General features: G+C 43.9%; 1 protein-coding gene across 2 annotated transcripts in view; it reads left to right on the forward strand.

The window, feature by feature from the left end:
* LOC149470720 (uromodulin-like) overlaps positions 1-25,152 on the forward strand; it is a 68,694-nt gene that overhangs the window by 32,995 nt on the left and 10,547 nt on the right. For both annotated transcript variants that reach the window (XM_089661711.1, XM_089661706.1), the window contains 8 exons: positions 18-221; positions 2,747-2,761; positions 9,004-9,840; positions 9,993-10,106; positions 14,682-14,884; positions 16,013-16,167; positions 18,755-19,003; positions 23,421-23,583. In XM_089661711.1, coding sequence (XP_089517837.1) covers positions 18-221; positions 2,747-2,761; positions 9,004-9,840; positions 9,993-10,106; positions 14,682-14,884; positions 16,013-16,167; positions 18,755-19,003; positions 23,421-23,583 — 1,940 coding nt within the window. The remainder of the gene's footprint in view (positions 1-17; positions 222-2,746; positions 2,762-9,003; positions 9,841-9,992; positions 10,107-14,681; positions 14,885-16,012; positions 16,168-18,754; positions 19,004-23,420; positions 23,584-25,152) is intronic.

Here is a 25,152-nt window from a genome sequence, read left to right on the forward strand (position 1 = left end):
ATCTTTTATTATTTCAGGAAACACATTTACATTTGAAAAAAATCCATATTATAATTACTATTACAATTATTACTACTCTTACTATTACTACTACTACTATTATTACTACTATGATCTTGGTTTTATAAATGCCCATTTGGTAAAAAGTCCGGCTGCAGGATCCTGGACTCTGAACGCTCAGGGAAGATTTTCACTTTCTGTTCAAATATTGGGATTTACTGGTAAGTTCTATCATCTCAGTGTATATGAATAATTCTGACTCTGGCAGTTCCCCTCCTATGACTTGTCTAGTAGAGTCATTCCTAAAATTTGAATATTGTTAAATTCAGGTAAATATGAATCCATATTTTGGTGTGTTTTTTGGCAGTTCAGATTCCCAAATGTCTTCTAGGAGCCATGTGACCTCCATTGAGCCAATATTTTTGCTGTGATGCTGCAAAATGTTCTTTCCATTCTAGTATGAAAGGAAGCCCCTCCCAGAGTCCATCTCTCCCCATTGTGGTGGAGGGAGAAGGGGGTGTATGGAGACACTGTTGTGGCGGGATAGAATAGAGGATAGAAAAACAGCCATTTAAAGTAGGTGACTACAATGAGGGCAGCACGGGCCAATGTTAATGTTTCTTTTTTAACTTGTTTTATAAAAATGAGCAGTTTTTTGCAGTTCTAAACTCTAAAAGGCACTTGCATCTTGTCATTCTGCACCTTTGGCTACTGGCAGTCAGTTTGGACTGTTGTAGTCTACTGGCTTACTAATTGTCATCTGGTACAATTTGTGGAACTGATGCCTCACACTATGTATGCATCTATGCCTATTGCTGTTGTTATCTATCCATCCCAAGGCTCCTGACACCTGCCTATCCCACTCACCTAGTGATATCTAAGTGTCCTTGGTATCATTTTTGGAGTAAAAGGTTGTGTCTTACACCTACACTGATTCTGACTGTTGTCTGAGACCACCAAAGCTCCCCTCCCCCAAACCCATTGGAATACTTTGTTAATGTATATGAGACTCCCAGGGTTGATAGGAGTTCCTGTTTTTTTTTTTTTTTGTACTCATCCCAATTTTTTTGGACCCACTATCTCATTATGCAGAACTGCAGGAATTTCACAATCAATTTTGACAAGGTGATGAAGGGTGTCCTACCAATTTTGTATTGCTTTTCTCTATAATCAAGTATTATACAACTCTCTATAAAGTGTGTTTATCCAGTACCTTTGGAGGCTATATTTAGTAAGTAGCAAGATGTGGAATTATTAATTTGCAATAAGTGAAAATGTTGACATTTGTTTTCTAAATGTATTGTAGGCACATAAAAAAGAGACATTAAAGTGGTTCTGGTTGGTACAATCACTGCATTAGGTTAAAAAAAACCCTTCTATATGCAGCTCCCCCCCAGGCCATACTTACCTGAACCACTACAAAAGGGCAGCGACTCTCTCCTCTTGCTCCCTCCTCAATGGACAGAGTCATCAGAGGGAGCTATTGGCTGATTTCAGTTACATCCTGTGAGGAGAAGGTGGGCAGTAGAGCTCAGCTTCACTTTATGTATGAAAGGACACACAGAGCACGGCTCGGAAGAGAGCCTGCACAAATGCACCGATAGCAAGGGGCTGACTATGGGGGAACTGAACAGGAAGAAACCAGGAGCTCCAGCGGGGGACTTAAGAAGAGGAGAATTGAAACTGATCTGTGCAAAGCCATTGAACAGAGACATTTTGTTATTAATCCCTTATGCCAGCAGTTTGCATATATATGGCCTCTTAACACCGAGAGGTCGCATTTATGTGTACCAAATGTAAGCAATGCAGGTAACAGAAAGGTCACGATCACTACTTCTGATTGGGAGCTTTATGATCGTGTGACCACTATGACAGCCAATCACAGGGGTCACATAACCGAAATTCCTGCCTCCACCTCTCAGTGTCTGAGACCTCCTAAAGGGCCTAGAGGTGCCGGTGCTAAGGGGTTAAAAAAATAGAACTACAATTACTTATTAGTTTTTAAGGGTGCAATGGCTCCTGAGAGTTACAGAAGCTTCTTTTAACTATCCTGGACCTGTTCTTCTGCCAAAAAGGTTATAACAAACCAAAACATTATCCCCAAAAGTGACCCTAAATTTGACCCTAAGGTAGCTGTAACTTTATTTATACCCAGAGCCATGTGATCACCAAGAAAGTGCTGTGATGGCAACCACAATCCCATGTACTGTCTGTGTCTACATTGCTAAGACGGCTAAACAAAATAGTTAAAACAAGAAGGATCTGTGACTAAGGATCCTAATGATTTCTTCTGTGAGCTCTTCTAGACTGTAAACTTCACATTTTAATTTACCTCAACAGCCTTGCTAATGAGGCCCCTTCTAACCCCAAAGCCCCTTAGCACCTGCTCAGGCTACTATGGCTATAGTTTTTCCACTGTTGGTAATGTTCAAAGTCCTCAAATTCCACTGTAACTTACCTACATATTATTTTCTATCCTATGAAAGGAAATCCTTGTGGATTAATATGTCAATCTCTGAATATAGGTTTTTAAAGTAATCAATCCTGAATGAATGCAATGCTAACAGCACATAGTTCAGCATCATGTAGAGTGGAATGTGAGCAATATTTTGTTGGTAAAGTGTAAGTTATTACTTTATAATTATTGATGTCACAAAATACCACTTTATCTGATGATTTGCTATTTCCAAGAGATGCATGCCAAGAAACAAAATCTAATGCTCTTATTTTTTTTACATTTTTGTAGGGTTGGACAAATCAGGTAAGTCCAACATACAATCATTTTGTGATTTCCTTATATGTAAACATTCCAGTTCTATTATCTGTCTGTTATGTGTAGAGATCATCTGTCTATAGATGCCATTCAACATGGTCATCACCCCCGAGGTATACAAGGCAAAACTTCTGCATTCACCTTTGTTTCCTACAAGTGATACTTTTTCAGGTTTGGATGTTTCATGTACACCCAAAAGAGAAATTTATTCAAGGACACTTTTAAGCAAGTTAGTGATAAATATCAATACAAATCAGGCATTGTGTCAGTTAGCAAAGTCTGTGCAACAGTCTGTATCTGTATTTGTGACCCTTGCAGAAAAATCCAAAAGATTGATGAATTCTGTAGGTCACTAAGTGTGAGACAAGTTTACCACTGGAGGTGAGACAGGTTTCACATAAAACAGACAAGTAGTCAGTGGCCAAGTTCATTCTGTCCTAGTACTATTTTTTTTTTATTTCAACTAGTATTTATTTGTTTTGTAAAAGTAACAATCATTGGTGAAGAAACAAGAACTATTACATATAAAACTGAAAGGAACAAAGGTGCAAGAACACATCAGGTTTGATAGTCCAAGTGTTATGCTTACGATATCAAATCATACATCAATGTGAGAGACAGCAAAACCAATTTGAAGTTATTATGGTTATTTCTAAGGTTTAAAATCCAAATGGAGGGTTTATTCCAAAGCATTTAATGATCTCATTGAGTTGTGGGGATTCAGCCCACTCCCCTTCATCAGGGCTCAGGAAAATGGGTTTTGACGAATTTGAGATGGAAATTGGATCAGGATAATTGTATACTGAAAGTCTTGAGTCTCCTTCAGCACTTTCAGCAGCTGATGAATGTAGCAAGGAGATCAATATATTTGGAACACAATATTCATGTGATCCTTATCAGCTTCTAATTGGGGTGGAGTTGAATGTTCATTTGAGCATCTCCCTATAAATTTAGATCAGCTCATGAGGGGAGATCACTGATGGGGGGCACAGTCTTTGATGGGGGTGCTGCTTTTGATTGAGTGCTGCATTGAAGGAGTGCATAGAAGAAGCAGTTAAACACAGCAGTTGAACTAAAGCAGGAGAACTTAAGCAGCAGGAAGATACAACAACAGCAAGAAACTCTACTGCACGCTGGACAGACTGCAAGCAAACACCCTGGGAAACCTCTCTTACATGCCTGAGTCCCACTCCGTGTACCTTTATAATATGTCCCCTCTTCTCCTTTCCATATTACTATCCTCTGTTCCCAAATCTCATTTCTTTACCCCTCTGCTCCACCCCAAAACTTGTACATCTGCCCCTCATTGCTATCATCTCCCTACTACTGCTCTCATCTCCTCCTGCTGACCCAAACACCAGGACTGGAAGGCATGTGCACTCGTGTCTCCCATGTTACTTTCTTCACCCTTCTTCTTCTCTTAACCTCTGGGGATATCTTCGCTCCTGAGGGGACACCGCCCCCTTCGGTACCCTCGTCAGCCGCTCCCGAGGTCCTGCCATTGGCCAGGAGGAGTACTGGGCGCCCTGTCCCCTGCGGCCTACTGCTGCCTCTAAGCCTCGCTACTGCCCAACGCCCGAACCAGGACGCCACCGTCCGCACCAGTGAGAAGGGGAGCTACCACCCCCGCCTCCCCTACCTACAGCTGCCACAGTGAGAAGAGAAGCAGCAACCACCCCCACCGGCACCAAGAGGGCAAACCACCACTACCAGATCTGCTTCATTGCTCCCCACTGTGTATCACACAGCTGTTCCCCTGTCACCGCACAGCCCCGAGCCCCGTCCAATCCGGCGGAGGCGAGCCTGCCGCGCAGCCTCCTGCACCCACTGACGCCGGGCCTCTTAGCACCCTCAGTCGCTGGCCCGCAGCATCCACATGCACTGGCCCACAACACCCACTGACGCCGGGCCCTACTGCGCCTACCAACACCTAGCCCACTCCACCTCCAGACGCTGGGCCTTCAGCACCTCCACTCATACCAACCCCCGGTTCAACTTGACCTAAAGACTTGAACCTTTGTTGAAAGCCACCACAACGAGAGACTCCTCTGCACCCCAGACTTTCACCACTCAAGCGCCCCTGGAAACCGTCCATCCAAACCTGATCCCCTCCCCCTTCTGTCCTAAACTCCAGCCACCAGAAGACATATCGACAAGATACGCCTCTGCCCGCTGGACTATCGATAACTAAGCCTCCCACCACTCCTATCCGCCCTCCCGGGCACCTCCCAAAATGCCTCTTCCGCTCCTCCTTCTCATTTTCCTCTCCTCCGTTCCCAAAATCCATTCACTATATCCCTCTGCTCTTCCCAAACAATTGTATATTGTGTCCTCACTGCTTCCTTCACCCCTCTACGGCACCCACCACCTACTCCACTCTCCCACTGACCCGAACACCTCCACTAGTAGTTTCTCACGCTCCTGCACATCCCGCTCCCATGCCACCTTTCTCACCCTTCTCCTCCTCCTAACCGCGGGGGGGGACATCTCTCCGAATCCTGGCCCTCCACCACCTCCCTCACCCACACAACACCCTCCACGTCCTGCCGTAACCCCCGCAACTTAGTATCTGTCCCCCTGCTCCCTTAAATCCCCCCCCATTTTCATGTGCATTCCTGAACGCCCGATCGGTGTGCAACAAGCTTACCGCCATCCATGACCTATTTGTTTCCCGCTCCCTCAAGCTCCTAGCGATCACAGAAACCTGGATCCAGCCCACTGACTCTACCTCCCCTGCTGCACTCTCCTATGGAGGTCTCACCTGGACCCACTCACCCAGGCCCACGGTCGTAAAGGTGGTGGGGTTGGTCTGCTCCTGTCACCGCAGATCACCTTCCGAGTCCTCCCAAACCCCCCCTCCCTATCCTTCTCCTCCTTCGAGACCCATTGCGTCTGACTATTCTCCCCAACCCCCCTGAAGATTGCTGTGATATACCGGCCTCCTGGATCCATACCCCGCTTCCTGGATGACTTTTCCTCCTGGCTACCCTTCTTCCTCTCCTCTGAGCTACCCACCGTCATCCTTGGGGATTTCAACATCCCTGTCAACCTCGACAACCCGGACACATCCCATCTCCTCCGCTTAACCTCCTCCTTTGCACTTGCACAGTGCATACAATCCACCACCCACTCCGACGGTAATATCCTAGATCTTGTCTTCTCCAACCGCTGTGCTCCCCACAACCTCACTAACACCCCCTTCCCTCTCTCTGACCACAACCTAATTACCTTCTCTATCTCCTTGTCCTCCAACGCCTACCCCTCCAAATGTAACACTACTACCAGCCGTAACCTTTGCAACCTTAACCCTGCCCCCCTCCACTCTGCAGCTGATCAACTCCACGACAGCATCCTCCCCCTGTCCTGCCCTGACTTGGCTATGACCGCCTACAACAACGCGCTGTCAACAGCCCTTGACTCACTAGTTCCTTTAACCACACGCAACATCAGACCCCGACCGCTCCAGCCCTGGCAGACTGATCACACCAAAACCCTCAAACGACAAAGTCGTGCCCTGGAGCGACTATGGCGCAAAACCAAATCCCAACAAGCCTTCACCCGCTACAAATCTGCCTTCCACACCTACACCTCCTCCCTCCACGCAGCCAAACAAGCCTACTTCCTGACCCTCATCAAGGCCCTCTCCTCCAATCCTCGCCGACTCTTCTCCAGCTTCAACTCTCTACTCTCGCCACCCCCACCTCCACCCAGCACCTCACTCACCGCCCTTGATATTGCCAATCACTTCAAAAACAAGATTTACACAATTCGCAAGGACATTGCCGCAACTCACACTCCCTCTCAACCCGTTCCCACTCACACAGCTACCCCCTCATCCTCCCTCCCCCTCGACATAACCCGCAGGGACTTCGTCGCTGCTCAAACTCCCTCCAACCCCGTTCCCCCTCACTCAGCTACCCCCTCGTCACCTATCTCCCACGGCCCCACCACTGCTCTGACCTCCACTTCCACCCCATCATACATTCCTCATACTGAAGCCCTCCCAACACCTCACACCTTTGACCTTACTACTATCGAGGAAGTCTCCAAGATCCTCTCTGATGCCCGCCTCACCACCTACCCCCTCAACCCTATCCCCTCACAACTCCTACGACCTCCCTCCCCCTCCATCCTACGCTCCCTCACCCACATATTTAATCTCTCCCTCTCCTCTGGCACTTTCCCCTCCCCTCTGAAACATGTACACATCACCCCCATACTTAAAAAGCCCTCCCTGGACCTCAATGACCCGAACAACCTCAGACCCATCTCCCTGCTCCCATTTACATCTAAACTCCTCGAGCGCCTCGTCTACACCCGCCTAAGCTCTCACCTCAATGACAACAACCTCCTCGATCTCCTACAGTCCGGCTTCCATCCCCTACACTCCACCGAAACTGCCTTACTCAAACTCTCCAACGACCTGCTAACCGCCAAAGCTAATGGCCACTATTCAGTGCTCCTACTCCTTGACCTCTCTGCGGCCTTCGACACAGTCCACCACCCCCTCCTCAAAAAAAAACTACACTCCCTGGGCCTCAGAGATTCTGCTCTCTCCTGGCTCTCATCCTACCTGTCACAACGCTCTTTCAGTATTACCTATAATGCTACCACCTCCCCCTCACTCCCCCTCTCTGTTGGGGTCCCTCAAGGCTCTGTCCTCGGGCCCCTTCTCTTCTCCATCAACACCTCCTCCCTTGGCCAACTCATACACTCTCACGGCTTCAACTACCACCTATATGCCGACGACACACAAATCTATCTCTCAACCCCCACCTCACCCCCTCGGTCTCCACCCGAATCACACACCTACTGAGCGACATATCTGACTGGATGTCGCTCCACTTCCTTAAACTGAACAACAACGCCACCATCAAACCCGCCCTGTAGGCCAGAGTACTTGGTGTCATTCTGGACTCCAACCTATCCTTCCAGCCCCAAGTCCAATCTTTAACAAACTTGTGCAGACTCCACCTTTGCAACATGCAGACTCCACCTCCGCAACATGCAGACTCCACCTCCGCAACATCGTCAAAATCCGCACGTTCCTAACCCCAGAAACCACTAAACAGCTCATCCACTCCCTCATCATATCACGACTCGACTACTGCAACTCCCTCCTCACTGGCCTGCTTCGCCGCTGGCTATCCCCGCTTCAGTCCATCCTGAATACGGCTGCCAGACTCATTCACCTTTCCAACCGCTCCGTCTCCGCCACCCCCCTCTGCCAATCCCTCCACTGCCCTCCACCCCCCTCTGCCAATCCCTCCACTGGCCTCCACTCAGTGTCCTCCACCCCCCTCTGCCAATCCCTCCACTGGCTTACGATTGCGCAACGGATCAAATTCAAAATCCTAACACTGACGTACAAAGTCGTCCACCATACTGCCCCGAACTACATCACCAACCTAATATCCAAGTACCGCCCAACACACACACTCCGCTCCTCACAAGACCTCCTTCTCTCTAGTTCCCAGGTCTCCTCCTCCCATGCCCGCCTCCAGGACTTCTCCAGGGTGTCACCCATCCTCTGGAACTCCCTGCCCCAACCCATCAGATTATCACCTACTCTCCTCTCTTTTAGGCGCACCCTGAAAACCCATCTCTTCAGGGAAGCCTACCCCACCCCCTGCTAACTTGCCAACCTCCTCCACTCTTCCTACCACTGCATCCCCCACAGCTATCTCCTCCTGTACCACCATCCCCTCCCTCCTAGATTGTAAGTTCCAAGCAGCAGGGCCCTCAATCCCCTCATGTTTTGCATTGTATTGGTATTGTTCTGTCCCCCTTTATAATGTACAGCGCTGAGCCAACTATTGGTGCTTTATAAATACTGTATAATAATAATCCTGATCCTATTTCATGCTCAAGTCCTCCAAAAGCCATTCTCTCAAGTCCTGATGATGGGGGTGGGCTGAGGCCCTAGAAACACATTGGCTGTTGAGTTCATTACATGTTTTTGATTTTAACATTTTAGCATTTAACATATTTATGGGTAAATTTGATCCAGGGTATGTCTGATTTCCTATTGGCGGATGACAAAGGCATTTTTCCCCTGCAGGAGCAAATTGATTCATGCTTTTTTGAGGGTTTTTTGCCTTTCTCTGTTTCAACAGTGGATGTAGGATTGTGTATATATACCATTACATATATTTTTTTGTTTATTTGTTTTATTTTTTATTTTGTTTAAACCCACCTACCCAAGAAAACACTTTTTTTCACTTTTCTAGGAACTTGTTCTGATTCTGATTGCCACCCAGATGCCACTTGTTCAGAATTTGGAGGATACGGGGAGTGCACATGTAAAGAGGGATTTGCTGGAGACGGAACATCTTGTACTGATATAGATGAATGTCTGGATTATTACACCAACAATTGTTATTATTATGGTAGCAGTTCCTGTGTGAACACTGTTGGATCTTACACCTGTAACTGTTACTCTGGATTTGAATATAAAGAAGGAGTTGGCTGTGTTGATATTGATGAGTGTGCGGACAGATCTCTGAATGACTGTGATCCAGTAGCTATATGTACAAATTATTATTATGGATATTACACCTGTGCTTGTTCCTATGGATATTATGGAGATGGAAGACACTGTGAAGTCAATGAATGTCAACAAGGATCACCATGTCAATCTAATGAAGACTGTGTTAAGTACAGTGGATCATATTCCTGTATTGAACCTTGCTCCAGCTACACCGAACTTAATGATCCCTGGCGCAGCACTTCTAATACATATGATTATAGTAATTACTGGTATTACTGGTATAACTGGTATAATTGTGACAATGGCCTGTCTGGCTGGTATCGGTTTAAAGGAGAATATGACCAGCAAATCCCTGAGCACTGCATACCACAATTTAGCTGTGGTACTGTTGTCCCCATTTGGATGAACGGCTCCCACCCTACAAGCAGTGACGGCGTTGTTAATCGTGTAGCTTGTTCCAACGCGTATGATGGATGCTGCACAGAACCTTTCAATATTTCTGTGAAAATGTGTCCGGGAGGATTTTATGTGTATAAGCTACAGAGTCCACCAAGCTGCAACTTCGCCTATTGTACAGGTAAGTACTGACACAAAGCATCATTCAGTGTGTTGTCTTCATGTGTAAAACAATATACTGTATCTATCTATATATACAGTATGTGTGAGTGATACTTATGTGCTGTCTTTTCTTCAGTTTATAAAACATTCTTTGTGTTCCTTCATTTCTAGAATCCAAATATAGCTGCTCAGGGGTGGACTGCGCTCCGGATGAGGAATGTAGAATTGTGGGCGGAGTTCCTGGCTGTTACTGTAAAGATGGAATACAACAAGGAAATCTAGAAGGTAGGTTATAAAACATGAGGATTTCTATTTAAAGGAAAGAAAGAAAGGAGCTCACCAGATATTAAGCTGCAGTTATCCATGCAGCCAATCACACATATACAGAGATGAGGACTTCACTCTTCCAAAGTAGACAAAACACAATCTCCCTCCACAGTAGGGATCACCCCAAGCATTGTAAGGTACTATGTGGAAATCCCCTGAGGATGTTCCTTCACACGGAACACATTGGGACAGAACTATGTGCCGACGTCATGCCACTGCTTTTGCTTCTGGAACTGACAGACATCTTTGTAAATGTTTGTTGAGCAATTTTTATTGTTTGATTGCTACTGGAGCAAAACTATTGTAGTTTTATCACTGCTGAATTGGAATATTGTGTGATTTAGATTAGTTTTTATTTAAAGTGAGCTTTATTGCCCTTTTTTGGTAAAATACTACACTATACAAGCTTTCTCTTTGTGGTTATGAGTGGCTCTTCACATGTAGTGCCTTAGAATGCTTGGAGTAATCCCTACTGTGGAGGAAGATTGCATTTTGGTTACTTTGGAGGAGTGAAGTCATCATCTGTATATATGTGTGATTAGCTGTATGGATAACTGCAGCTTAATATCTGGTGAGTTCCTAGTGGTCCTGGTTAAAGGACACTTGTGGTGTTGCACATGATCTTGGTGGTGGATTTAAAGGATCGAGACACCATTGTTCATTCAAGTGAAGAATTCACTTAAGATTGTTTCACTGTGTGCTTTTTTTATTCACTATTTTAATCATTGCTTCATGTTGTTTGATATTGCAATGGTTACATTTTTTCTGAACACTTTAAGTTTACATTCTTTTTGAATCACTTATATTGATACGTGCTAAATTTTATTTACAAATAGGTTATCATTCAACTTTAAAGGATCACCTTTTTAGACAAAAATATTAAACACACATTTTTTGCAGGTAAAAAATGTGCATTTATTATTTTTGTCTACAAGAGCCTGGAAAGCATTGTACCAGCGATCAGTAGATCACTGATGCAATGCAGGTCTCCTGCAGACCTGTCAGAATATCTGCTTGGCTGTACAGGATGTACGGGCTGTATGGGGTGTATGGGATGTATAGGATGTATGGTGTGTATGGGATGTATGGGCTGTATGGGATGTGTGGGATGTACGGGATGTACGGGGTGTATGGGATGTACGGGGTGTATGGGGTGTATGGGGTATACGAGATGTATGGGATGTATGGGGTGTATGGGATGTACGGGGTGTATGGGATGTATGGGGTGTATGGGATGTACGGGGTGTATGGGATGTATGGGATGTATGGGGTGTATGGGATGTATGGGGTGTATGGGATGTATGGGGTGTATGGGGTATACAGGATGTACGGGGTGTATGAGATGTATGGGATATACGGGGTGTATGGGATGTATGGGGTGTATGGGGTATATGGGATGTATGGGGTGCATGGGATGTACGAGATGTATGGGATGTACGGGGTGTATGGGATGTACGGGGTGTATGGGGTATATGGGATGTATGGGATGTACGGGGTGTATGGGATGTACGGGGTGTATGGGATGTACGGGGTGTATGGGATGTACGGGGTGTATGGGATATACGGGGTGTATGGGATGTATGGGGTGTACGGGGTATATGGGATGTATGGGGTGCATGGGATGTACGAGATATATGGGATGTACGGGGTGTATGGGATGTATGGGGTGTATGGGGTGTATGGGATGTACGGGGTGTATAGGATGTATGGGGTTTATAGGATGTATGGGGTGTATGGGGTATATGGGATGTACGGGGTGTATGGGGTATACGGGTTTACATGATGTAAGGGGTGTATAGAGTGTATGGGGTGTACAGAATGTACAAGATCTAGGGGGTGTACGGGGAGTACAGGATTATGGGGTGTAAGGGATGTATGGGGTGTATGGGATGTACGGGGTGTATGGAATGTATGGGATGTATGGGGTGTATGGGATGTACGGGGTGTATAGGATGTATGGGGTGTATGGGGTATATGGGATGTACGGGGTGTATGGGGTATACGGGTTTACATGATGTAAGGGGTGTATAGAGTGTATGGGGTGTACAGAATGTACAGGATCTAGGGGGTGTACGGTGAGTACAGGATTACGGGGTGTAAGGAATGTATGGGGTGTATGGGATGTATGGGGTGTATGGGGTGTATGGGATGTACGGGGTGTATGGGATGTATGGGGTGTACGGGATATATGGGGTGTATGAGGTATATGGGGTGTATGGGTTTACATGATGTAAGGGGTGTATAGGGTGTATGGAGTGTACAGAATGTACAGGATGTAGGGGGTGTACGGGGAGTACAGGATTAGGGGGTGTAAGGGATGTACGGGGTGTGCGGGGTGTACATGGTGTATGGGATGTATGGGGTGTATGGGGTATACGGGATGTACGGGGTGTATGGGATGTATGGGGTGTATGGGGTATACAGGATGTATGGGGTGTATGGGGTATACGGGATGTACGGGGTGTATGGGATGTATGAGATGTATGGGGTGTATGGGGTGTACGGGTTTACATGATGTAAGGGGTGTAAAGGGTGTATAGGGTGTATGGGGTGTACAGGATGTAGGGGGTGTACGGGGAGTACAGGAATACGGGGAGTACGGGATGTACGGGGTGCGCGGGGTGTACACGGTGTATGGGATGTACGAGAAAGAAGATATACTGACAGGACAAATCAATGAACTACCATAGAGCTCCACAGCGCCGTGGTCGTTCAGTGAGCACTACAAGCACACAGCCACTAAGGCTGTTGGGACTTGTAGTTCATTCATTCATGGAAGTCTGTGGATGAATGACGTGTGGGCAGAGCCCCACATCACCACTCTGTTGTCAAATCTGAGAGATAGTATGGGGGAACATCTCCCCGTATTATCTGTCGAAGGGAGGGGGGCGGAGGGCAGCGGCTGTGGCTATGGGAACAATAGCTGGTGGAACATGAAATACGTTCCCAAAGGTGAACACATCCTTTAAAGATACTGATATTTGATAAGTGCAATAAAATGTAACAGATTATGGAAGAAAACTACATAGTAGCCTGTACTAGTCTGGTGTCTTTGGTAGGATGATTAGACACACTTCCTGATTTTGACAAATAATTTTAAAAATGCTGTTTTAAAATAAACATGTTCTGACTTATAATGGTCTAATATTGTAAAAGTTCCATCTCCTTTCTTCTATCAGTTTCTGTGTCTTTGGTGAGCCCATTAGATTCCAGGTTCAGGCTGTACTGAGAACATCGCTTTCTGTCCAAATCAGCACTGATTCATGTCCCTTCTTTGTTCTAAGCCACTCCCCCGGCCATTCTTCTTCTAAATGCCAAATTCTTATTAGCCAATAAAGGCTGTGTCCTTTTAAACTTGAATAATAAGGGGTGGGGCATAGTATTAGGAGGGGTCGGAGCTTAGTGGTGGCTTGGGCAGATCCTCCATAAATCCAGGGTGTTGAGTCCAGTTTGAGGTATAACACATGTTCTTCCATGTCCTCTGCCTGCACTCTAGCAGCATTGTTACCAGGTTCAGTTTAATTTAAAAACTTGATGTTTCCACTTTTCAGATTGATAGAGTTATGAATTAAAAATTGGGAATGTGCATGTCCCCTCCACCCAAAGATAGCGGATACTATGGCCATGGCTGAATAGCCCTGCCTGCATGTCTTTCAGCTCTGAGAAGGTTCTTCTAGAGGAAATCTTCATATAAAGTAGCCATCTCATTTAAAAAAAACAAAAAACAAAACAGTTTTTGTGTTATTGGAGACCATTTGCAGTACTGGTATCCTAGGAGGATGGATTTGCAAAAAGGTGTTCCACATGTTACTTTCCTGCTAGAATAGGGGAGTCAATACGTTTCTGCCCTTCACTTCAGTGTACAGTCAAAGGGTCTTTTTAAAGAAATACAAACCCAACACTCCATTCATTCAGTTACTAAATGTAGTCAACACATTTGCAGGTAAAAAACATGTACATGTATTTTTTTTTCACATTTCAGCCTGTAAGGCATTGCAACCGTGATGATCAGATTGTGGGTGCAATGCCTGGATCCTGCAGACTCTCCCACTATACTGTCTGCCCATACATCATACTGGCGGGCAGGAACTGAGTGACAGGAAGGATCAATGAACTACCTAGAGTGCTCACCAGCTCCAGAGTAGTTCATTGAGAATTACAAGCCATCAGGAATAACAGTTGACAGTAGTTGTAGTTCTTCCACTCACAGAACTCTATGAATGAATGAAGCAGCTTGGTGGGTGGAGCTCCACATGGCTGTGTTATTTTTTTTTTCAAATGGTGACAGCGAGTGCGGGGACAAGATCTTGGCTTGCTGTCCCAGGGAGGGTGTGGATCAGGGAGAGGCCGCAGGAGTGGGAACTTGTTCCACCATCAAAACGGTTGTAACATGTTCCTAAAGGTGAACTTATGCTTTAAGCAATCCATTGTGAGTGAGGCAGATGAGTCAGGTGGATGACAAAGAAGACCTTCCAGTATATTATATTTACAATATCCTGTATATCAATATGGGTTTTCATTCTACATTTGTAGATGATCGTAAACCACAAGTCACCTGTGGCCTGGAGAACATAGAAGTGAGGTTCAGCAAATGTCTCCTGGAGCAGTGGGGATACAACACCTCAGCCTTTCATCTGAACGACAATTACTGTCGAGGAATCATTGAAAGAAGTGATAAAAGTTACATCACTTTCATCACACGGCCATCAGATGGTAGATGTGGGGGATTCATTGGGGTACGTAGAATCTACTGCCATGTTATCTGATGTTGTATTCATGAAATCTTTGCATTACCATTGTCCCCATTTATTTAATCCAAGGCTTCCCGCTCCCCATTACCAGTGAATGGGCCTTTGATCTTTATAAACAAATGTCCAGTTTTGGTCATCACCATATCATTATATCACCTTCTCTAAGTGCATTCAATAAGTTGTGTTCAATATACAGATCATTCATACAGAAGTCAGTTCATATTTTTTTTTTCACTGGACTTCTTTACCAATGGACTTGAGAAAGTGACATGAGGACATGGAATGGACCTGTTACTATTCACACTAAGTACATGAATGGGTATGCTACTTTTATGTTACTTTTTTAATGGCCTCATGATTATGAATGATGTAATTAAATCATTTTAATGCATTGGATATTGAATCATACATTATCTTATCTGTATTTCACCTGACAATATGAACAGAATTTAATAAAAGTAAAAAATTTGCCTGATATATTTCAAATATACAGCAGACTTCCTGTAGTGATCTGACAGCAGAAAACCACTAAGGGGGGATTTAGATAAATAAAGTAAACCCCGGGATATTCACCTACCCATCATCCCTCCTTCCCATTCTCTGTCCAATCAAAGGCTACATACTGGTGAAAATCCTCAATTGATGGATCTGAATGCACGGTGAGAAGGTTTGATGCTGAGTATCTTCTAGCAGACTTGTCGGCTTTCCAATCAGAATCAATAAAATGATTTGTAAATCACAAATGTGTAGAACAGATCAGGGTCAGCAGCTGTAACAATGTAACTGAGCCCTGGATTCCCCCTTGAAGAACAGGAGGCCCGAATGAGCAGTAAAAAGTGACTCAGTCCAGGTGTTGGATGATCTCTATGGTGGAGGATACAACAGGGACAGACAGAGAGCGATCAGTAAACCAATCATTGGTCACTTTATTGGTGTTTTGACTCATTTTGTTGCCTTGCTTTGATTAAAATGGCAGCTCACAGCGTGCGTCAGACTGCAGAGGAAATGAGCTGGAAACGTAACTACATGACAATAACATACAATAACTCATATATATTTTTGCCTGGAATTGTTGTTTAATTCTTTAACTTTTACTGTAAATGTTATTTTCAGAACGATGGAACTGATATCACATATACAAACACCGTATACCTAACACCAAAATCTGACGGAGTGATTGTAAGAGATGAGTACCCCATTGACTTCCATTGCTCTTATCCATCAGACATGGAGATCAACCTTCTAACCGCTATCAGCAGCTACGTAGCGTGAGTCACTTTCCTTGGTACCTTTCCTAGATACAGGTGTAGTGCTGAATGGAGAAAATGGAAGTCCGGCACCAACACAGTTTGGACTAAAACAGTTACAGACTTTATTTGATATCCATCAAGTCAATAAAAAAATCCATAATATAAAAAGATTAACGTGTGTCTGCCCCTTCCGGGCCTTAGTCATAATAATTATTACAACTAAGGCCCGGAAGGGGCAAAAACACGTTAATCTTTTTATATTTTGGATTCTTTTATTGACTTGATAGATAAAAATTAAAGTCTGTAACTATTTTATTCCAAAGTGTGTCGGTGATGAACTTCCATTTTCTCCATGCTTATCTATGACAAGCACAGTGTATGTCCTGGCATGGACCAAGTACCCTGCTGAACTAATTGGTGTCCAGTCCTGTAGAAATGTATTTCTTTGATGATTTATACATCAGGTTCTATTTTATACATCAAATATGCTTTTAAATGGTTTGCCTTTAATCCTCTATGTATAAATTATAAATTATTTGTTCAACTTTAAGCCCTGACTATTAAACGTTCAATAACTGCCTAACCTTGTCCTCTTCTGATACAGACCATATTCATTTCCTTCTGGTTTATCCTCCACAGTCATGTGAAAGAGGAGCTGAGGAATGAAGGGGCTCTACAAAGACCTATAATGTTCAGCATACACACTATATTGCCAAAACTATTTGGACATGACTTTCCACGCACATAAACTTTAATGGCCTCCCAGTATTAGTCCGTAGGGTTCAATATTGAGTTGGCCCCGCCCTTTGCAGCTATAACAGCTTCAAGTCTTCTGGGAAGGCCGTCCACAAGGTTTAGGAGGGTGTCTATGGGAAGGTTGGACCATTCTTCCAGAAGCACATTTGTCAGGTCAGGCACTGATGTCGGGGGAGGAGGCCTGGCTCACAGTCTCCGCTCTAATCCATCCCAAAGGTGTTCTATGGGGTTGAGGTCAGGACTCTGTGCAGGACAGTCAAGTTCCTCCACCCCAAACTGGCTCCTCCATGTCTTTATGGACCTTGTTTTATGCACTGGTACACAGTCATGTTGGAACAGGAAGGGGCCATCCCCAAACTTTTCCCACAAAGTTGGGAGTGTGAAATTGTCTAAGATGTGTTGGTATGCTGATGCCTTAAGAGTTCCCTTCACTGGAACTAGGGGGCCAAGCCCAACCCCTGAAAATCAACCCCACACCATAATCCCCCTCGACTAAACTACACTTGTCACAATGCAGTCAGGCAAGTACTGTTCTCCTGGCAACCGCCAAATCCAGACATGTCCATCGGATTGCCAGAGAAATGTGATTTGTCAGTTCAGAGAACATGTCTCCACTGCTCTAGAGTCCAGTGGCGGTGTGCTTTACACCACGGCATCCAACGCTTTGCATTGCACTTAGTGATGTAAGGCTTGGATGCAGCTGCTCGGCCATGGAAACCCATTCCATGAAGTTCTCTACGCACTGTTGTTGGGCTCATCTGAAGGCCACACCAAGTTTGGAGGTCTTTAGCTATTGACTCTGCAGACAGTTGGCGACTTTTGCGCACTGTGCGCTTCAGCATGCGCTGACCCCGCCCTGTCATGTGACGTGGCCTACCACTTGGTGGCTGAGTGGCTGTTGGTTCCAGTTGCTTCCACTTTGTTATAATCCCACTAACAGTTGGGGGTGGAATATTTAGTAGCCAGGAAATGTCACGGATGGACTTATTGCACAGGTGGCCACCTATCACGGGACCACGCTTGGAGTCACTGAGCTCCTGAGAGCGACCCATTCTTTCACCAATGTTTGTAGAAGCAGTCTGCATGTCTAGGGGCTTGATTGTATACATCTGTGTCCATGGAGGGGATTGGAACACCTGAATCACATGATTGGGAGGGGATTGGAAAACCTGAATCACATGATATGGAGGGGATTGGAACACCTGAATCACATGATATGGAGGGGATGGGAACACCTGAATCACATGATTGGGAGTGCTGGCCCAATACTTTTGGCAATATAGTGTATATGGTCTTATACGTAACCTGGGTGGTAGGCTGCTCTGGTCATGACCCAAGACCCTTACCAGCTAGATAGGATCTTGTATACAAAGATACACAAATAATTGCAGCACAAACAGCCCCCCTGTGTAAACATTTACATTCGATAGTACTGTGCATTTATTAATATTTTATGAAAATTTATCCAATTATGTGAAAAAACTAAAAAGGGATTTTGATTTTCACATAATTAAATAATAGAAGTGAATATTCACACAATTTGTTGTGTGAGATATCTCAACTCCTTTAGTAAATCAGCCTCAATATCTTCATTATAAGCATTCTCCTTATAGAATAAAGGCAGTCTGGCTGCAAATCTGAAAGTTGGATGTGATTTTATTTATTTATTTAGTTATTTATTTATTAGATAGTGGAATAAATGTTTGTCGAATGTTGCTGTTATACACAAAAGTTACTTTAGAATTCCTAAAACAAAGAAACTTTTTCTATCTGAGACTAAAAATGAACACATCATGTTTTTGTATTTTTTGCTTCTTGTTATTGTAATAATGACTATATTCTGTTACAGCGGGGCCACTATCAACATCGCTGGAACAGCAAATTTCACAATCACGATGGGTCTGTTCCAGGATTCCAGCTACACCACCCCATATACTGACTCCGAGGTGTGGCTGGACTCCTCCTCCATGCTATATGTTGGTGTCATTGTAACTGGAGCCACGGCTTCATCGCCATTTGTGCTCATCATGAAAAACTGCTACGCCTCTCCAACAGCCGACAGCTCCTACGGCCCCCGATATGATATCCTGATAAACCAGTAAGTTCATTACATGTGTTGTATATTATTGGTATCAAGCTATAGTAAGCTTTGTCATTTTATCCTTTTTCCAGCATTGCCAAATAAATACAGAACACCCAATCAGATCTGTAAGTAGGAAAATCTGAATATTCCATTGCAGGATTGGACAAACCCCAGGAGAACCCATATTCCTCAGATATAGCCGAGTGATGAGGATCACAGGAGCCCCGTCATTTTATTGGGGACATGGTTGGATGCTTCTCCCTGCCCTTCACTTGATTTATGTGATAGCAATACTTGGGGTGACAATATACAGAGGAACAGTTGGTTTTCCTATTGGGTAGATGAAGTGTTGAAGAATGACAGTGAAGGAACAGTGGAGTGTAGGTACGGGTGGGAAATGTTACCAAACTTTACTTATGAAAGTAGTAGTTCCAATCTGACTGGAGTTTGCAAAATGTGTTCTTTAGATTTGACTCGCGGCACTACAAGGCAAAGTCTAATCAAAGATTATGAGGAATATAAAGCTGCCTGGATAAGACGGAAGATTTAAAAGGAACTGATGTGGGTAGTGGGGAGACCTATTTAAAAAAGCTCTGTAGATTTTTAAGAATTTTTATGATAATCTTAGCAAGGGACTGGCATGCTTACCCATCCTTCACCCATGGGGAGTACAGAGCTGAATGCCGGGGGTGCTGGGCTTCTATATGTTGTGTGAGAGTTTGGAGGAGGACACATTGTTGAAAAGAAAGAAACTCACAAACAACAGATACAAACCCAGAACAGAAGACATTCAGCTTTGTACCCCCCATGGGTGATGGGTGGGGAAGTATGCCAATCCCTTACAAGATGATAATCAAAATCCTTAAAATCTAAAGTACTTTAATGTTCAATAGGTTTTTATTAAGGGTTTTAAGATACATACATCACAAATACAAAGGATCCACAATTGGAGCAAGTGATGGTAACACACATAGGCTGGTAATAGGATCTGCAATACACTTGTACAAGAAAGGAGCATTGAGGCACCTTAACCACTTAAGGATCGCCCTATAGCAGATAAACTGCTACAGAGCAGCCCTCCTGTGCAAAACCACATACATATACAGTCATGGCCGAAATTGTTGGCACCCTTGATATTTTTCCTGAAAATCAAGTATTTCACACAAAAAAGGTATTGCATTAACACATGTTTTGCTATACACATGTTTATTCCCTTTGTATGTATTGGAACAAATATAAAACAGAGGCAGAAAAGCAAATATGACATAATGTCACACAAAACCCCAAAAATGGGCTGGACAAAAGTATTGGCACCCTTAACTTAATATTTGGTTGCACACCCTTTGGAAAACATAACTGAAATCAGTCGCTTCCTATAACCATCAATAAGCTTCTGACACCTCTCACCCGGAATTTTGGACCACTCTTCCTTTGCAAACAGCTCCAGGTCTCTCTTATTGGAAGGACACCTTTTCCCAACAGCAATTTTAAGATCTCTCCACAGGTGTTCAATGGGATTTAGATCTGGGCTCATTGCTGGCCACTTCAGAACTCTCCAGCGCTTTTTTGCCATCCATTTCTGAGTGCTTTTTGACGTATGTTTGGGGTCATTGTCCTGCTGGAAGACCCAGGATCTTGGACGCAAACCCAGCTTTCTGACACTGGGCCCTACAGTGCGACCCAAAATCCTTTGGTAATCCTCAGATTTCATGATGCCTTGCACACAGTCAAGGCACCCAGTGCCAGAGGCAGCAAAACAACCCCAAAACATCATTGAACCTCCACCATATTTTACCGTAGGTACTGTGTTTTGTTCTTTGTAGGCCTCATTCCGTTTTCGGTAAACAGTAGAATGATGTGCTTTACCGAAAAGCTCTATCTTGGTCTCATCTGTCCACAAGACGTTTTCCCAGAAGGCTTTTGGCTTACTCAAGTACATTTTGGCAAACTGTAGTCTTGCTTTTTTATGTCTCTGTGTCAGCAGTGGGGTCCTCCTGGGTCTCCTGCCATAGCGTTTCATTTCATTTAAATGTCGACGGATAGTTCGCGCTGACACTGATGCTCCCTGAGCCTGCAGGACAGCTTGAATGTCTTTGGAACATGTTTGGGGCTGCTTATCCACCATCCGGACTATTCTGCGTTGCAATCTTTCATCAATTTTCCTCATCCGTCCACGACCAGGGAGATTAGCTACAGTGCCATGGGTTGCAAACTTCTTGATAATGTTGCGCACTGTGGACAAAGGCAAATCTAGTTCTCTGGAGATGGACTTGTAACCTTGAGATTGTTGATATTTTGCCACAATTTTGGTTCTCAGGTCCTCAGACAGTTCTCGTCTCCTCTTTCTGTTGTCCATGCTTAGTGTGGCACAGACAGACACACAATGCAAAGGTTAAGTGAACGTCTCTCCTTTTTATCTGCTTTCAGGTGTGATTTCTATATTGCCCACACCTGTTACTTGCCCCAGGTGAGTTTACAGGAGCATCACATGCTTGTAACATTCTTATTTATCCGCAGTTGTGAAAGGGTGCCAATACTTTTGTCCAGCCCATTTTTGGAGGTTTGTGTGACATTATGTCGAATTTGCTTTCTTTCCTCCCTTTTTTTGTTTTGTCCCAATACACACAAAGGGAATAAACATGTGTATAGCAAAACATGTGTTAATGCAATACGTTTCGTGAGAAATACATGATTTCCTGGAGAAATATCAAGGGTGCCAACAATTTCGGCCATGACTGTACATGATTCCACACGTCTGCCTAGGGGGCGCACACGAGTGCCGCCGGTGTACCACTTTGGCTGTGAATACTCACAGAAGAAACTGATCTGTGAGTTCCGTACAGCGAATGTCCACTGGCACCAGCCAATTATTGGGCGGAGAAATAGATCAGAGCTCTGCCAATGTAAACAAGGCAGAGCTCTGTTCTGACAGAGGGGATGTGATGGATCCTGTGTCTTTGCAAAGCAGGGAATAAGATCAATCACTTCCCTTAGTAAAAGCAGCACACAGTTTACACTGAAACACTAGCTAGGCACACAGTTAACTCTTTGATCGCCTTAGATGTTTAGCACCTTCCTCACCGGTGTCACTACTACAGTGTCAGTCTATCTTTTCAGCACTGATCACTGTATCCGTGTCACTGGTTCCCACAAGGTGTCAGTTAGTGTCCGATTGTCTGATGCAATATCGCAGTCCTTCTATAAGTCACTGATCACTGCCATTATAAAAAAATTACAAATAAACATTCCAGTCTATATCCCATAGTTTGTAGACATAACTTTTGTGCAAACCAATCAATATACGCTTATTGGCATTTTTTTACCACAATTATGTAGCAGAATACATTCTGGCCTAAATTTATGAAGAAATTAGATTTTTTAAATGTTTTTATTGGATATGTTTTATCGCAGAAATTTTAAAAAATATATATTTTTAAACTGTCTTTTCTTGTTTAGAACGCAAAAAAAAAAAGCGCAGTGGTGATCAAAGAATACTAAAAGAAAGCTCTACTTGTGGGCAAAATGACATCAATTTTATTTGGGTATAGCTTTGCATGACCGCGCAATTGTCATGTAAAGTAACACAGTGCTGTATATAAAAAATGGCCGGTCATAAATCTTTCGGAGGGCAAGCGGTTAACACTGGCTGCCATTACTTGTATGAAAAAAAAAAAATTAAATTCCAGTCTATATCCCATAGTTTGTAGACATTATAACTTTTGTGCAAACCAATCAATATACACTTGTTCGCATTTTTTTACCACAATTATGCAGCAGAATACATTCTGGCCTAAATTTATTAAGAACAATGTTTTTTATTAGATATGTTTTATAGCAGAAATTTTAAAAATATATATTTTTTTAAACTGTGTTTTTTTTTTTATTATAACGCAAAAACAACAACAAAAAAAAAAGCGCAGTGGTGATCAAAGAATACCAAAAGAAAGCTCTATTTGTGGGCAAAATGACATCAATTTTATTTGGGTATAGCTTTGCATGACCGCGCAATTGTCATGTAAAGTAACGCAGTGCCGTATATAAAAAAATGGCCCGGTCATAAATCTTTCGGAGGGCAAGTGGTTAACACTGGCTGCATGATTTTGTTAAAGTCTTGTTACTTTTTTCAAGTTGTTTTTTTGCATTTGTGTCTAAAACTCAAGGTAATAAAAAAGGGAAAGGACAGGTTGGAAATGATTTGATCTTTTTTACATAATGAATGGGCCTCCTGTTTGCTCACCAAACTGATTCTAGAATTTACCTGTCAGGCATTGGTGTCGGAATCTAATCAATGGTGGAAAAAAAAACCAAAATGACCTTTCAGATCAGGAAAACTGCTACAGGAAAGAGAATATTAATGAATGGAAATAACTCACCTTTATAGATTGATATTGCTGAAAATATTCTGATCCTTGTCTGATGATATCACTTTTAGATGTCCCAACAAGAATGACCCAACACTCTCCATGGCGGAAAATGGAGTGTCCCTTAAAGGTCGCTTTTCACTTCAAGTGTTTAAATTCCTGGCAGGATTCAGTCAGATTTACTTACACTGTCAGGTCGGCTTGTGTGACACCTCCAACTCCTACTGTGCAGCTGTGAGTATTGATTGGTAATGTACATTTCTGTGTTCTAAGGTTGGGAATTCAGGAAAATAGATGAATTCCAAGTCAAAACTGATACATGTGAAATGTTTCTTTTGAAAAGGAATTTTGTTAATCTGTTTGGCTAGTCTTGTGGTTTAGGAACACCTGCCACACTGCACAGCCAGAAATATAACTCCACTGTTTCCTGTTTCAGTAACTTTCTTTGTCACCTGCCTGCTAATTGGACAATGAGTTATCATAGAGATGATGATGGTTGATTATCTAATGAGCAGGCTAGAGATAGAGATGGGAGCAGGAGCCTGAAAATCTGAAGAAGAAAGTAGGAGCGGCGCCCTCTATAGGTGTAGTGTGGTAGAAGGGTGGGAATCACAAATCAGACTGGAAAGGACTTCCATGTTATTTTGGCAGGTTAAAGATTTTACTATACTGATAGGCTAATTGGGCTCCACTTAAAGCGGAACTCTACTTACCTGTTCTCCAGTGTTGTGTTCCCCCAGAGCTCCCCACTGGGCACTGACATCATCAGCCTGGTGGTCTTTGGGTATCAATCCAGGGATGATGTAGTTGGCTGGCCCAAGATGTTGTGACTCCCACACATGCGTGCACAGCTCAGTGTATAGAGAGGACAGGCAGGCAAGGGAAGTGTAATGCAGAGACATTGTATCTATATTCTGCATGAAAGATCCTGCCCGTCCTCAATGGTTTATTTGTGACATTTAGATTGTAATGGTTCCCATATTAACAAAATAAATAAATAACAAACAAATCATACTTACCTGCCCTGTGCAATGGTTGTGCACAGAGCAGCCCTGATTCCCCTCTTCTCGGGTCCCCCACCAGTGCTTCTGGCCCCTGCCTGCCCTGAAGGCATTCAAGCATGCTCGCTCCCGCTCCACCTCTGTGTGCCTATAAGACACAGAGAGCGTGTCTCTGCCCCGCCTCCCACTCTCTCCTCACTGGCTAAGATTGAAAGAAGCGGAAGCCAATGTCTCCCGCTGCTGTGTCTCAGCCAATGAAGAGGGAGAGACCTAAGAGATCCAATGCTCTCATGCACAGTGCTGGATCACAATGGGGGGAGGGGAAGACTTAAGGTTTTTTACCTTCATGCCTATAATGCAAAAACTTTCTGCCTTTACAACACATTATTCCATTTTAAACTGCGAGTGTTGTATGTCTAATGAGGCGGGAATATTAGAGTGCAAGCTCCTCCGGTGCAGCCGATTGGCTCAGAGCTCCTTGTCCAGCATTACAGAATGTGTGACGGCTTTATGAAACAATATTAATATTAAAATACTACCACTACTACTACCACTACTACTACTATCACTACTATCATCACTACTACTACCACTACTACTACCACTACTACTACTACTATCATCACTACTACTACCACTACTACTACTACTACTACCACTACTACTACTACTACTAACACTACTACTACTACTACTACTACTACCACTACTACTACTACTACTAACACTACTACCACTACTACTACTACTATCATCACTACTACTACCACTACTACTACTACTACTACCACTACTACTACTA

This window comes from Staurois parvus, unplaced genomic scaffold (genome assembly GCF_062004578.1).
Source record: "Staurois parvus isolate SC_StPar_1 unplaced genomic scaffold, SC_StPar_1.0 ptg000034l, whole genome shotgun sequence".
NCBI lineage: Eukaryota > Metazoa > Chordata > Amphibia > Anura > Ranidae > Staurois > Staurois parvus.